The following is a 13382-nucleotide window of genomic DNA, read 5'->3' on the forward strand; positions in this document are numbered from 1 at the left end:
CGACTACTATCTCAAGACCTCACGCCCGCGATATTTTTGGAACACACAGACGAAAGCCCCTAGAACTTTCGGGTACGCCCTAGGTATGATTGTGCCGTTTCGTTTAGGCTCTGAATAGGCATATTGTTGTTTTCGGAGTTAGCTCCCTGTAGAGTCACGGGATTCTACATTTTTAAAGTTTATGTAGTAGGAGTCGAGTCGCGGTCAAATTCGGCAAGATTCGGCAATCTGGTAGATATGGCCATTCTCTGTAATTGTGCGTTTTTAATTTTCTTCTATTTTCAAAATTGTGGTTGCCACAGATTTTCGTCCTTTGTGGTGTCGGAAGGGGGTGGGGCGAAATTTGAAAACATACTTGTAGCAGTGAGCACTCTACAGTGAGCAAAAAGAAATAAACTTGTAACAGTGAAATATTATAAATAGTTTTGTAGCAGTGAGAGCTCTACAGTTCGGACTTATAGTCTCTGAGATCTGTGGATACCACCGATTTTCGTCCTTTGCGGGGGCGGAAGAGGGTGGGGCGATGTTTTGATAGCTCAGTATCGAAATCATAGTATTGTGGATAGCAAATTTGTTTGCTCTAGCTCTTTTAGTCTCTGAGATCTATGTAGGTGCTAATGTTTTGCGCTAAGCAAAGCCGGCTATGATACGTGTGTGTTAGAGAGAGATAGGAGGGCGATAGGAGCCAAAAAATCATGCACTTAATAAGCTATGATTTTTGCCGAAATTCAAGCATTTTATAAGTGATGATTTTTCCCGACGAATCATGCACTTAATAAACGATGATTTTTGTCGAAAAATCATGCATTTATTTTTCCAGTTAGCTTTATTTATGAAAAACTATTATTAATTATTTTCTTAGGAGGCCAGAGCTTTGTATTTTTAGGCTCGTGAGCTCTTCTGAAAATTACTTTTCTTAATGTTGTGAATAGCCTTCCGAATCACTTTTTCTGCTCGCTCGTTGGGTATTTTCATCTTCACCGCCGCTGAAAAAATATGTGGATAAATTAATTAATTAATTATTATGTTCTTTAAAGTTATTTTTAGACCTGCATTCCAGGACATTGCAAAACTCTTAAAAATTTTTTAGCGAGCTCTTCGCCGAAGCACCATTTTAGTTGTATTCTAAAATGAGCTTCTCGTCCAGCACATTTTTCAAACTGCATACCATTGATCGGCTCGTCCCCATTAATTTCCGTAATTTGTTTATCTAATAAAAGAAAATAATGAAAAAATAACAACTAACTTCACATAGAAATCGGTGAGCTCTGGAGTTATGATAGAGTTGAAATGCTCCAACTCCATCGTCGACTCTATCGGGAACTTCATGGCATTTGGAACTTCATGGTAGCTTGAGAAGAGCCACCGCCTCCGCCAATGTTTCTGATAACACATCAAATTTTTTTTTCTAAATAATAAAATTCTTCTGAAATATAAACAACAAAATACATGTTAGTGTACATGGATTTTTAACTTTCAAATCGATAACTTACTTTTAAATGTAATCAACATTTCTTTAGCTATTGTGCATTGTGCACAAAGTAATTAATAATTCATGTACTTGCGCGATATTGGCTGTTCTCCTGGCACAGGTTCTGTGAAAACAATGTCAATGTTCTTTATTTACCACGCTGCTTCGATAATTTTGTCGGATTTTGATTTTTCTATGTATTAATATTAATTTTCTTATATCTTTATTATATTCATATATTCATATAATTCCATTCATTTTTCTGCTCTCCTTGATTTGCCTAATGGTCGCAATTAAATACTTGTGTTTGCTGGTTTTCTAAAAATGTGGCAAAATGTCTAATTTAAATACCGAGAAATATACGGCAAGACATAATTTATTATGAAGGAGTAAGATTACATTTTTCCGGAATCAAGCGATTCGAATCAGCAAATGAGGATTTTAGCATCAATATTTATGAAGTCGATGAGAATGGAAAAAACGTTGTGGGACCCACAGTGAGGACTAAGCAAATTCGGACTCACCACATAAACTTGCTTGGAATTAATAGTGATAATATGCAAATGATGCATTATGCATATATAACGTGCATGAGAAAATTATGTTATTCACAACATAGTAAATCCCATAATACTGCATATTTTTGCGAGAACTGCTTGCAATTTTATAGTACATGACACTAAAGAGTGTGGAAAAGTTGCTGCTTTGTATCCTGGAAAATGACCATATAAATCTTAATGATCCATCAAAATCACCAACTACTATGGCACAGAGCAGCATGTGCAGCATCATTTTATATTGTACATAAATACAATACGAAGGTAAATATTTTCACATTCCAGCAAAGGCAATAAACTCATAAACATTATGATTTCGTTATTTCAGGACCGGATTGTATCCAAAAATTTTGTCAAGCATTTAGGATGAAAACCGATGGACTTTATGAGAAGTACTGGAAGTTCTATAAAAAAAACAAACTACCAGTTTAACATTTGGGATGAGGATTACCAGGATCACGGCGTTTGCTATGCCTGCGAGAAACAAATTTCAGATGATAATCGAGAAAAATTCTTTGATCAGTTTACAGGACAATATGTAGGTCCTATTCATAAGCTGTGTAAACGGACATTTAGATTAAGCGATCCCTTTTTCCCGGTAGTTTTTCATAACTTGTCTCGTTATGATATACATTTATTTGTTACGTCAATAAAAGATGAACTAAGACCCATTCCTTGAAATAAAGAGTTATGTATATATTTCGTTAACTCAAATTTGTAAGCACGATGAATCTTGTCTTCATCAGATATATAGATTCAAATAGATTTTTAAATTCAAGCTTAGAAAAACTCGCTAGTTATATGAACATAGCGAATTTTAAAATTTTGAAAACTAAATATCAAGGTGAAAAATTTGACATGATCGACGAAAGGGAAGATTTCCCTATGATTATTTGGATAGTTTTGAAAAATTTGATGAATCCCAGCTTCCTTCGCGAGATAATTTTTATAATTTGTTAGGTTGTTTTAGTATTATAACCCTACATTTGTATTTACCTTGCTGCTAGCTTATAATTATTAGTGTTAATCTACAATTGTATTTACTATTAACGTTGTACGAAATATCGTAAGTATCTGAATAAGTATCGATATGAATAATCATCCGATAGTTCTAGTTCTGCGAACTAGAACTATGCGAGAACTAGATCGGAAGAGAACTAGAGATCGGAGCTGGGTTCAATGGCCACTTTTGCTGTATCGACAAGACGGAGAGGTTGGAGAAAATAAAGTGAAATAATAATCTTAAAAAGTATAAAACATCCGTGGATTTTCTGCGCCAATAACTTCAGAAGTGGGATCGTAGCCCTTTAAAGAATCTGCCTACATAAGTATTTGTCTACTGGCATCCCCGACAACGAGTATTTTCCACATTTTATAAATGGCTGAGGAAACCATGGCAAACATTGACAAAGAAAAAATTGTAGAGTGGTTGCTGGAGAAGGAGATCATTTTTCCAGCCAGCGCAACACTAAGGCAACTTCGCAAGCTTGCCATAAGTGGTGGAATGGACGAAGTTTCTGAAAGTCTGGTGAATAAATCGGATATTGAATCGGAGGAAAAAGTGTCTGAAAATGAGCAGATCGACGATATGAAAGAAGAATTACTTGACGCCGCAATAAGGGTTGCTGAGAAAATGAAGAAACTGGCTGCCTTAATGGTAATGGACAACTATGTGACCGATGACATCCGAATGGTCAAGCAACTTATTGCCCCTTTTTCTGCCAGTGAAAATGATGAAGCCTCTGAATGGGTCTTGAATTTTGAACGGATTTGAGGAGGCGTGAACGAAAGCAGCAATTTTAAGCTTCGTTGTGTGCGCATGTTGATGAAGGCGGGAACAGAGGCGGACTTGTTCATGCGTGTCGACAAATCAAAGACTTACGACGAGTTTAAAGGAAACTTCCTAAAAACTTTTGGCCGCAGCAATTCAACTGCCGACGTGGTACTCCTGTTGAAGGAAACCTTTTTCAACCCGGGGAAAAACTCCGTAATGGGATATATTCTTCGCATGGAAGAAATTGCTATGCGTGCCGACATCGAAGAGAAATTGACAGTGCAGTTCATCATTGATGGTTTTCGTGATCGATCTTCCAGTATCGCCTTATTGTATTCAGCGTCGACCATCGGAAAACTTAAGGAGCTAGCTCGACAATACGAGGCTTTGAGGAAGAGTACCCAGACGAATTTTAGGCGCACTGGGATAACCGCTTCCGGAAATGACCGGAACCAGGGGCGCTGCTATAATTGTTCATCACATGGCCATTATGCTTCATCGTGTCCCGCACCTAAGCGGGAGAAGGGATCGTGTTTCCAGTGTGGATCCATGCAGCACCAGGTGAAGGATTGCCAACAGAAGCCTATGTCAACCCAGCGATCCGTGGGTACAGCCAGCAACCCGCCGATGGACGACAGAGAGGAGAACAATATTTTTGTTCCTATTGTTAATCAGGTAGGGGTATATTTTTACACTGATATAAAACGCAGGTATCAAATTAAATTTCTTTCTGGCATGTTGGACACCGGTAGCGCTATTAATTTGATGCAGCGCTCGGCGATACCTTATGAAAATTTTGATGGTGTACTAAGACCGACAGAGTATTTTGGAGTTAACGGCTCGAGAATAAGCATTTTTGGAAAAATAATTGTCAATTTAGTTTTTCATAACATTGAAAAAGAACTTATATTTTTCGTTGTACCAAACAACTATATTTCGTATAATGTCCTTCTGGGGCGCAGTTTCCTTGAAAATTATGGAATAAAATTAATTTTTGAAAATGAAATTGAAAATAGAGTATTAGTGAACAGTGACTTAGATGAAAATAGAGTATTAGTGAACAGTGACTTAGATGAAAATAGAGTATTAGTGAACAGTGACTTAGATGAAAATAGAGTATTAGTGAACAGTGACTTAGATGAAAATAGAGTATTAGTGAACATTGAGAGTGACCAAATTGAAAATGTAGTATTGACAAATAGAGACAGTGAGATGATGTTATCAGATATCAATAATAATGGATTATTGAAGGATGAAAATTATGAGAATAAGATTAGTGTCCAATTGAATTGTAATAACATTGACCTTTTATTGAAAGATAACGAGCAAAAGCATATGGCAAGTGAATCATTAGAAAGAACCAACTTAGATATACCGTATATATATAGTATTGAAATAACAAAAGAAGAGGACAGCTATAATATCGACCCAAAGCGAACTGATAAAGAACGTAGTAAATTCATGGAATTGATAAAACTTAACTATTCAGACTTAACTAACATTCCAACATAACTACGAAATGAATCTCAAACTTAAATCAGAAGAACCTGTACGCACTGTTCCGAGAAGACTTTCATATCAGGAGAAGAAGGAAGTAGATACCCAAATAGATGAACTATTGAAAAAAGGCTTCATAAGAGAAAGTAAATCGCCTTACAGCTCTGCAATAGTATAAGCTAAGAAAAAATCAGGGGAAAAAAGAATGTGTGTAGATTACAAACAGCTTAATAAGATTTGCATTCGTGATGGATATCCATTGCCACTAATAGACGACTGCTTAGAGAGATTAGAAGGGAACACAATTTTTACACTTTTAGATTTGAAACACAGTTATCACCAAGTAAAAGTAGCAGAAAGTTCGGTGCAGTATACAGCATTTGTCATACCTAGCGGACAAATGAATACACAAGAATGCCTTTTGGGCTTATGAATGCACCAGCAGTATTTATGAAATTTTTTAATTTCATTTTACAACCATTAATTCGCGAAGGTAATGCAGTAGTTTATATGGACGATATCGCTATAGGTTCCAAGTCGTTGAACGAACATCTTATAACAGTAAGTAGAGTTTTAAGAATTCTCGCAGAATATCGACTAGAAATTAAGGTTAGTAAATGTCAATTTAATTATGAAAGTATTGAGTTCTTGGGATATACCCTTTCTGGTAGGGGAATAAGCCCAAACTGTGAGCACACAGCAACCATTAAGCATCTGCCATTGCCAAAAGATCGCCATGAAATGCAAAAGGTTTTGAGATTATTCTCTTATTTTAGGCGTTTCATCCCTGCTTACTCAAGAATAGCAAAACCATTACAAGAACTTACAAAACCTGGAACTAAGTTTGAGCTTCAAGACAAATGCATACAAATTTTTGAATATCTTCGAGAAAAACTGATTTCGTCACCAGTATTAGCTCTGTATAATCCAAATCGAAAAACAGAATTGCATTGTGATGCAAGTAGTGAAGGCTTTGGTGGAATTTTGTTGCAGAAACAAGATGACAATAAGTTTCACCCAACAGCATATTTTTCACAGAGAGCGACAAAACTAGAGGCAAGATACGAAAGTTTCAAGCTGGAAACGTTAGCTGTGATCTATACATTGAGGAAATTTCGAATTTATTTAGAAGGGATTCCGTTTAGAATTATAACAGATTGTAACTCAGTAGTTTTATGTTTAGGAAAGGGGCGTCTTCATTCAAATATCGCCAGATGGGCCATAGAGCTAGCAAATTATAATTACACTTTAAAACATCGTAGTGGAAAATATATGTCCCATGTGGACACCTTAAGTAGATATCCTTCAGCGCTTAATCAAGATTTTGAATATGAACCAATAGTGACAATTCATGAAAGTGATAACAAAGACCGAATAGTTTCCGTGATTGAGTGCGACGACATTAATCTTCAGCTTCAGATAACACAAAACAGGGACAACCATATAGGAAAATTAAAAGAACAATTGGAGCATGGACCTGTTAAGAAATTTTCATTGAGCGATGGAATTGTTTATAAAATAGGTGAGAACGACGTTGAGCTGTTTTATGTCCCAGCTGAAATGGAAACGCAAATAATCAGAAGAGTTCACGAAAACTTATGTCACTTAGGAACTGAGAAATGTATGAAAGAAATCTTAAGACATTATTGGTTCCCGAATATGAGATCTGTTCGGGCGAAGCCCGAGTGTAAATTTTATACCATTGTTTTATTGCCTATCAATTCACTTTCTTTTCTATTTTGGTCATTATACTAAACTAACGTAACGTAAGCGTAGCTTTATCTATGCTCGCTCAGCAACATGCTCTCATTTAATCATCTATTCTTATCTATGCTCGCTCTTGTTATCTTTTCTTTCCTATGCCGTCGCTAAGCCGTCAGCAGCTGCGCCTGCTCAAACAGTTACCGCTTGATATAGTTGGAGAACAGACCCCTTTTGTCCCCAATCTATTACTTTGGCTCGAGATCGGCTCGCTTGCCTCATCCAAGTGTTTCACTCTAATACTATTGTAAAAGGCTCTGGCATCTTTGGCCACCCTCAACACACAAAATACCTATAATAAAATTTATAACGTTTTCGGAAATTAATAATTTGTGAAATTATTGAACAATCATAGTCAGCGAAAAAGCTCGTTGTCTCAACATTTGGTGACCCCGACGTGATCGTCAGTAACAATTTGGAGATAAACAATTATAAACAGTGAAAATTATCCGCTAAACATAACTGTTCGAACGCGAAGCGGTTAGTTCCCATTTCGTCGCGCGCTTGCTTACAAGCACTAATACAGCTACGTGCATTAGCGGCTTCGGGTTCGCTGCACTTGCGCTTGCATACCAAAAAAAAAATCAAACGGTTGGTTCTTCGATTCTTCTTTGTGCTTTGCTCGCTGCTGCCTGTCGAAAATGGATGAGTCTAATGACGTGCCGGAAAACAGGGTGTCTTTTTACAAACTAAAGGCACTCTCAATATACAAAAAAGCCGTTTCACTTCGAGAGACGATATTGAATGATGAAAACAACCCAATCAGTGAAGATGCGCTAAGTGTTCATTTAAAATTCTTGGAAAAAATGTCCGACTCATTTAATGTTACTCATTCTAATTTAGAAGAGCTTGATGTAAGCGAAATTGGCAGCGACTTAAGCAACAATTTTGACGATTTGGCGATGGAAATCGAAGTTCGTATTCGCTCAGCACTCCGCAGGACTACCCAGAACATGCCGCATCACTCAACGATACGACCAGAGCTCAACGTTACTGCCTCCGGAAATGTACGGTCACGATATCATATTCCTGACATTAAACTTCCCACCCCGTGGAGGTTATACTGAGTGGGCAGGCTTTTACTCGATGTTTAGCACAGTAATAGATCAGGAGCCCTTTCTATCAAAGATTGAGAAGTTCCAGCACCTGCGCTCATGTTTGGATGGACCTGCCCTGGAGGCTGTTCGCTCTTTGGAAGTATCGGAGAGCAATTATGATATTGCATTGTACATTTTAAACAATCGTTTCAATAATAAACGTTTAATCTTTCAGGCACACGTCGCTGAGATTCTGAGGCATGAGAAGGTTGAAGATGGGTCAACTACAAAGCTACGTACTTTATCGGACAAGCTTCATTCTCACATGAGAGCGCTTAGATCGATGGGTACCATGGAGGAAATAGCTGGATGCATCATCGTTAACTCCACATACAAGTATCTCGACTCTGATACCAGGACCAAATGGGAGGAGCTGTCACCCCCTAACGTCATACCAACATGGGACCATTTTTCGGCTTTTTTGGAGAGGAGATGTCAAGCCATGGAGACCATGGATCAAGCTATGTCGATTCAAATCCATAGCAGTCAGGTTGGAAAACATAAACGAATCACTCATTCAAAACACAGTCTTGTTGCTACAAATACAATCGTATTGGAATGCGTGTTCTGTGATAATAAAGGGCATAACATTTACAGCTGCACTCGCTTTGGAAACCTTTCGCCATCTTTGCGTCTTAGAGAGGCAAGGAAGCTTAGAGTTTGCTTCAACTGTTTGAAGAAGGGACATCGGAATACCTCCTGCAGTTCAGGCTCTTGTCGCACATGCGGTGAAAAGCATCATACCCTTTTACATATCAACAATCCGCTGCCTACGTCAGTTAACACGGAACCTGCAAACGCTACTACGTCTCCTATTCAGACAGACTTATGCCCAGGCCCCAATCTTTCAAGTTCTCTTGTTGCCGCTTCATCACCATGCTCGCCTCCTGCTCAGAATCTTAGCTCAGACGTAGTGCTTCTAGCCACGACAGTCATTATGATAAAGAGTCGAGTTGGTGATCTTCTTCCTTGCCGGGCTCTTCTGGATTCAGGCTCTCAGATTAATTTAATAACCTCTCGCTTTGCTCAGAGGCTTCAGCTGAAACGAGCCAAAGGGTCGGTATCAGTATCGGGTATCGGCGCTGATTCTGCATTTCACACGGAAGGTTCAGTTAATTTGGTCATTCAATCCAGGACTTCCGATTACTTCACGAGTCTCACAGCTCTCGTTGCTCCACGTATAACAGGAAACCAGCCTGCTTCTTCATTTGATGTATCCAAATGGGAAATGCCATCCAATATCAGCCTTGCTGACCCACACTTTAACAAATCTCAGCGCATCGATGTACTTATTGGAGCCAGCTTATTTTACGACATTTTATGCGTTGGACAGATCAAATTGGAGAGGGGACTTCCTATAATACAAAAAACCCGTCTCGGCTGGGTTGTCACAGGTGGAGGTCAGTACTCCCGCAGCTCAGTGCTCCTAGCTGCCTCTAGTTCGACGGAATTGAGTCAAACGCCTACCGTTGGTTTGGATGAGCTAGTGCGAAGGTTCTGGGAAGTGGAAAACTGCCACGGTCCCGCTACAGAAGCAACAAAGGAGGAAATTGCTTGCGAGGAACATTTCAAAAAACATTGCGGTCGGCTTCCAAGTGGCGAATATTGCGTTCAATTGCCTTTAAAGCTGAGTGACAGTCTTCTTGGAGATTCTTATCAACAAGCCTATCGCAGATTTCTCAATCTAGAGCGCAAGTTGGTTCGCAAACCGCTTCTCAAGGCCCAATACGCCGCATTTATAAAGGAATACGTCGATTTGAATCACATGTCCCCTGTCAAAAGTGACGCACTTAAACAATGCAAATTTTTTCTTCCTCATCACTGCGTCTTAAGAGAAGACAAAACCACCACAAAACTCCGAGTAGTTTTCGACGGATCCGCTTGTACATCTACAGGATATTCCCTCAACGATATATTGATGTCAGGCCCAACAATTCAGCCAAAGTTAGTTACGACTCTTCTTCGATTTCGTACCTTTCGTATAGCATTGACTGGTGACATTTGTAAAATGTATAGATGCGTCCGTGTCTCGCCCCAAGATAGTTTTCTGCAGTGCATACTGTGGCGTGACTCACCCCTCGAGGAGCTAAGGACATTCAAGCTGGATACCGTGACCTATGGAACGAAACCAGCAGCATTTCTGGCCGTCCGTTCTATGCACCAACTAGCGGCAGACGAGAGTTCGTCATATCCAATTGGCTCTGAAGTTGTGCTGCGGGACTTTTACGTGGATGATTTGCTAACGGGGGGAGATACTACAAATGAGGTGCTGGAAATAATTCGCCAGGTGTCAGGACTATTAGCCAAAGGAAATTTCAAGATCAGAAAATGGTGTTCCAACGATACATATGTACTCGATCAAACACCCTATGAAGATAGGGAAACATTTGTTAAATTTACTGATGGCAGCGATGTAACCAAGACGCTAGGTTTAGCATGGAATCCCACTTCGGATGAGCTATTATTTTCATTCTGTCCCAATCAAGTCCCTTCGAAACCAACTAAGCGAGTTGTATTGTCAACTATTGCACGATTTTATGATCCACTCGGACTTATAGGGCCAGTTATTACTAAAGCAAAAATATTTCTACAGCAGCTGTGGAAAGAAAAGCTTCATTGGGATGAAAGTCTGCCAGTCTCCTTACGCACAACTTGGATCAACTTTATTCAGCAGTTTGACTCTATGCAACAAATTTCTTTCCCGCGCCTATCATTCCTTCGAAGCAGCAACCTTGAAATGCATGGATTTTGTGATGCCAGCATGAGTGCTTATGGAGCTTGCATCTACGCTGTTTCGCAAGGCGACAATGGAGTCAAGGCAAATCTTCTATCTTCCAGATCTCGTGTAGCGCCACTGAAGACTATCACAATACCCAAGTTGGAATTATGTGGTGCAGCGCTACTCGCTCAGCTTATGCATGAAGTGTCTTTGATGAACTTCAACTGCTCTTATTATTGCTGGTGTGACTCCACAGTCGTTTTGGCTTGGATCAAGAATCAACCATCCAACTTCAATGTATTTGTCGCTAATAGACTTTCTGTTATTCAGGAACTCACATCTGGAATGTCTTGGCTGCACGTGCCAACTGATCTAAACCCTGCCGATATGCTTTCTCGAGGATCATTACCAGCTGAGCTCATCAATTCTCATCTTTGGAAGTATGGACCTACATACTTGACAGCCAGTAAGGATCAATGGCCAAGTACACCTGCTCTTCCAGAGCCGGTTTTGGAGGCACGAAAAACCATACTAATTACAAACTGCGCGTCAAGATATTTGGTGGAAGAATCAAAGTTTGTAAATTCCTTCCCCAAAATGCAACGAATTTTTGCGTATGTATGCAAATTCATTCATCGACGAAAGTCTGGAATAACTGTGGAGGACTTGCGTTTGGGAACCGAACTGCTTATTCGTCTTACTCAACAATCTCGTCTATCCACTGAAATAAGAGCCCTGGAAACGCGAAAGGACATCAAGGCTTCAAGCTCGATCGCCTCTCTCTCGCCATTTTTAGATGATTGCGGTTTGCTTCGAGTTGGAGGGCGTCTTAAAAACTCTACCTTGGACTTTGAAGCACGGCATCCCATAATATTGCCCAAGAATCATTCCATCACTTCTGCTCTGATACGGCACTTACACGAAAAGCACCTTCACGCTGGACCCCAGTCGCTATTAGCCATCATTCGTCAAACGTACTGGCCAATCGGTGGCCGAAAGACCGTAGCACACGTAATCCAAAAGTGTGTCAGATGCTTTAGAGTGAAGCCTCGAACTCTCGAGCAAATAATGGCAGATCTTCCGGTGGACAGAGTCAGCGAATCTCGTGCATTTTTAGTTACCGGCGTGGACTATTGCGGTCCGTTCCTGTATAAATCAGAAGTTCGAAACCGGCCCCCACTAAAGTGCTACATGAGCATTTTTATATGCTTCTCCACCAAGGCGGTTCACATCGAGCTTGTGAAGGATCTTACAACAGCTGCGTTCCTCTCTGCTCTTCGCCGTTTCATTTGCACCCGTGGAAGACCGATTCGTATTTGGTCAGATAATGCCACAAATTTTGTTGGAGCGCGGAACGAACTGGCGGAACTTAAGTCGCTATTCCTAAGCGACAGTCATCAAGAAGCCGTGCATCAAGCTTGTCTCAACGATTGCATCGATTGGCGTTTCATTCCTCCTAGATCGCCACATTTTGGAGGATTGTGGGAGGCGTCAGTCAAGCTTGCTAAGCATCATCTTCGACGTGCCCTCGGATCCTCGCTTCTTGGATTTGATGAGCTGCGCACTCTCGCGTGCAATATCTGTGCAATCATTAATTCAAGGCCATTGTTTCCTCTTTCAGAGAACCCTGCAGATCTCGATGTACTCACGCCCAGCCATTTTCTAGTTGGCGCCCCTATCACAACCTTCTTGGAGCCTGACTTGGTTCATTTAAACGTCGATCGCTTGGACCGTTGGCAGAAGGTCACACAGCTTCAGCAAATCTTTTGGTCTCGCTGGCGCCAATCGTATTTAACCAGTCTTCAAGAAAGAACGAAGTGGCGCACCCGGAATCCTGAGCTTCACGTCAATGATGTCGTTCTTGTTAAGGACGAGAACTTCCCTCCTCTGAAGTGGCCTCTAGCGAGAATCCTCGAGCTCATCCCAGGAGCTGACGGCGTATCTCGAGTCGCCTTGATCAGGATGGCTACAGGTGTTAGCCGAAGAGCACTTGCAAAACTATGTCTATTGCCTCTACGAGATGAGGTGAAAGGCATGGATCCTTCCACGGGGGGAGTATGTTCGGGCGAAGCCCGAGTGTAAATTTTATACCATTGTTTTATTGCCTATCAATTCACTTTCTTTTCTATTTTGGTCATTATACTAAACTAACGTAACGTAAGCGTAGCTTTATCTATGCTCGCTCAGCAACATGCTCTCATTTAATCATCTATTCTTATCTATGCTCGCTCTTGTTATCTTTTCTTTCCTATGCCGTCGCTAAGCCGTCAGCAGCTGCGCCTGCTCAAACAGTTACCGCTTGATATAGTTGGAGAACAGACCCCTTTTGTCCCCAATCTATTACTTTGGCTCGAGATCGGCTCGCTTGCCTCATCCAAGTGTTTCACTCTAATACTATTGTAAAAGGCTCTGGCATCTTTGGCCACCCTCAACACACTTTTGTGTGTTTTGTGTACCTATAATAAAATTTATAACGTTTTCGGAAATTAATAATTTGTGAAATTAT

General features: G+C 40.2%; 2 protein-coding genes and 1 long non-coding RNA gene across 3 annotated transcripts; 2 read left to right on the top strand and 1 right to left on the bottom strand.

Annotated features, from left to right (window-relative positions):
* Positions 1–547: 547 nt before the first annotated feature.
* Positions 548–2361, bottom strand: LOC117185177 (uncharacterized). The gene is made up of 4 exons (XR_004470752.1): positions 1996–2361; positions 1494–1789; positions 1247–1426; positions 548–986 (listed from the first exon to the last, which is right to left on the bottom strand). It is a non-coding gene; the product is annotated as an uncharacterized lncRNA (long non-coding RNA).
* A 1338-nt stretch (positions 2362–3699) lies between these two features.
* On the top strand, positions 3700–4808 carry LOC117185175 (uncharacterized). The gene is made up of 2 exons (XM_033385418.1): positions 3700–4477; positions 4555–4808. Exons 1-2 carry the CDS (start codon positions 3848–3850, stop codon positions 4561–4563), a joined length of 639 nt encoding a protein of 212 aa, XP_033241309.1. The 5' UTR covers positions 3700–3847; the 3' UTR covers positions 4564–4808.
* Positions 4809–10854: 6046 nt separating this feature from the next.
* On the top strand, positions 10855–13011 carry LOC117185173 (uncharacterized). The gene is made up of 2 exons (XM_033385416.1): positions 10855–12639; positions 12718–13011. Exons 1-2 carry the CDS (start codon positions 10895–10897, stop codon positions 12956–12958), a joined length of 1986 nt encoding a protein of 661 aa, XP_033241307.1. The 5' UTR covers positions 10855–10894; the 3' UTR covers positions 12959–13011.
* The last annotated feature ends 371 nt before the right edge of the window (positions 13012–13382 follow it).

The sequence above is a fragment of the Drosophila pseudoobscura genome, chromosome X (assembly GCF_009870125.1).
Source record: "Drosophila pseudoobscura strain MV-25-SWS-2005 chromosome X, UCI_Dpse_MV25, whole genome shotgun sequence".
Taxonomy (NCBI): domain Eukaryota; kingdom Metazoa; phylum Arthropoda; class Insecta; order Diptera; family Drosophilidae; genus Drosophila; species Drosophila pseudoobscura.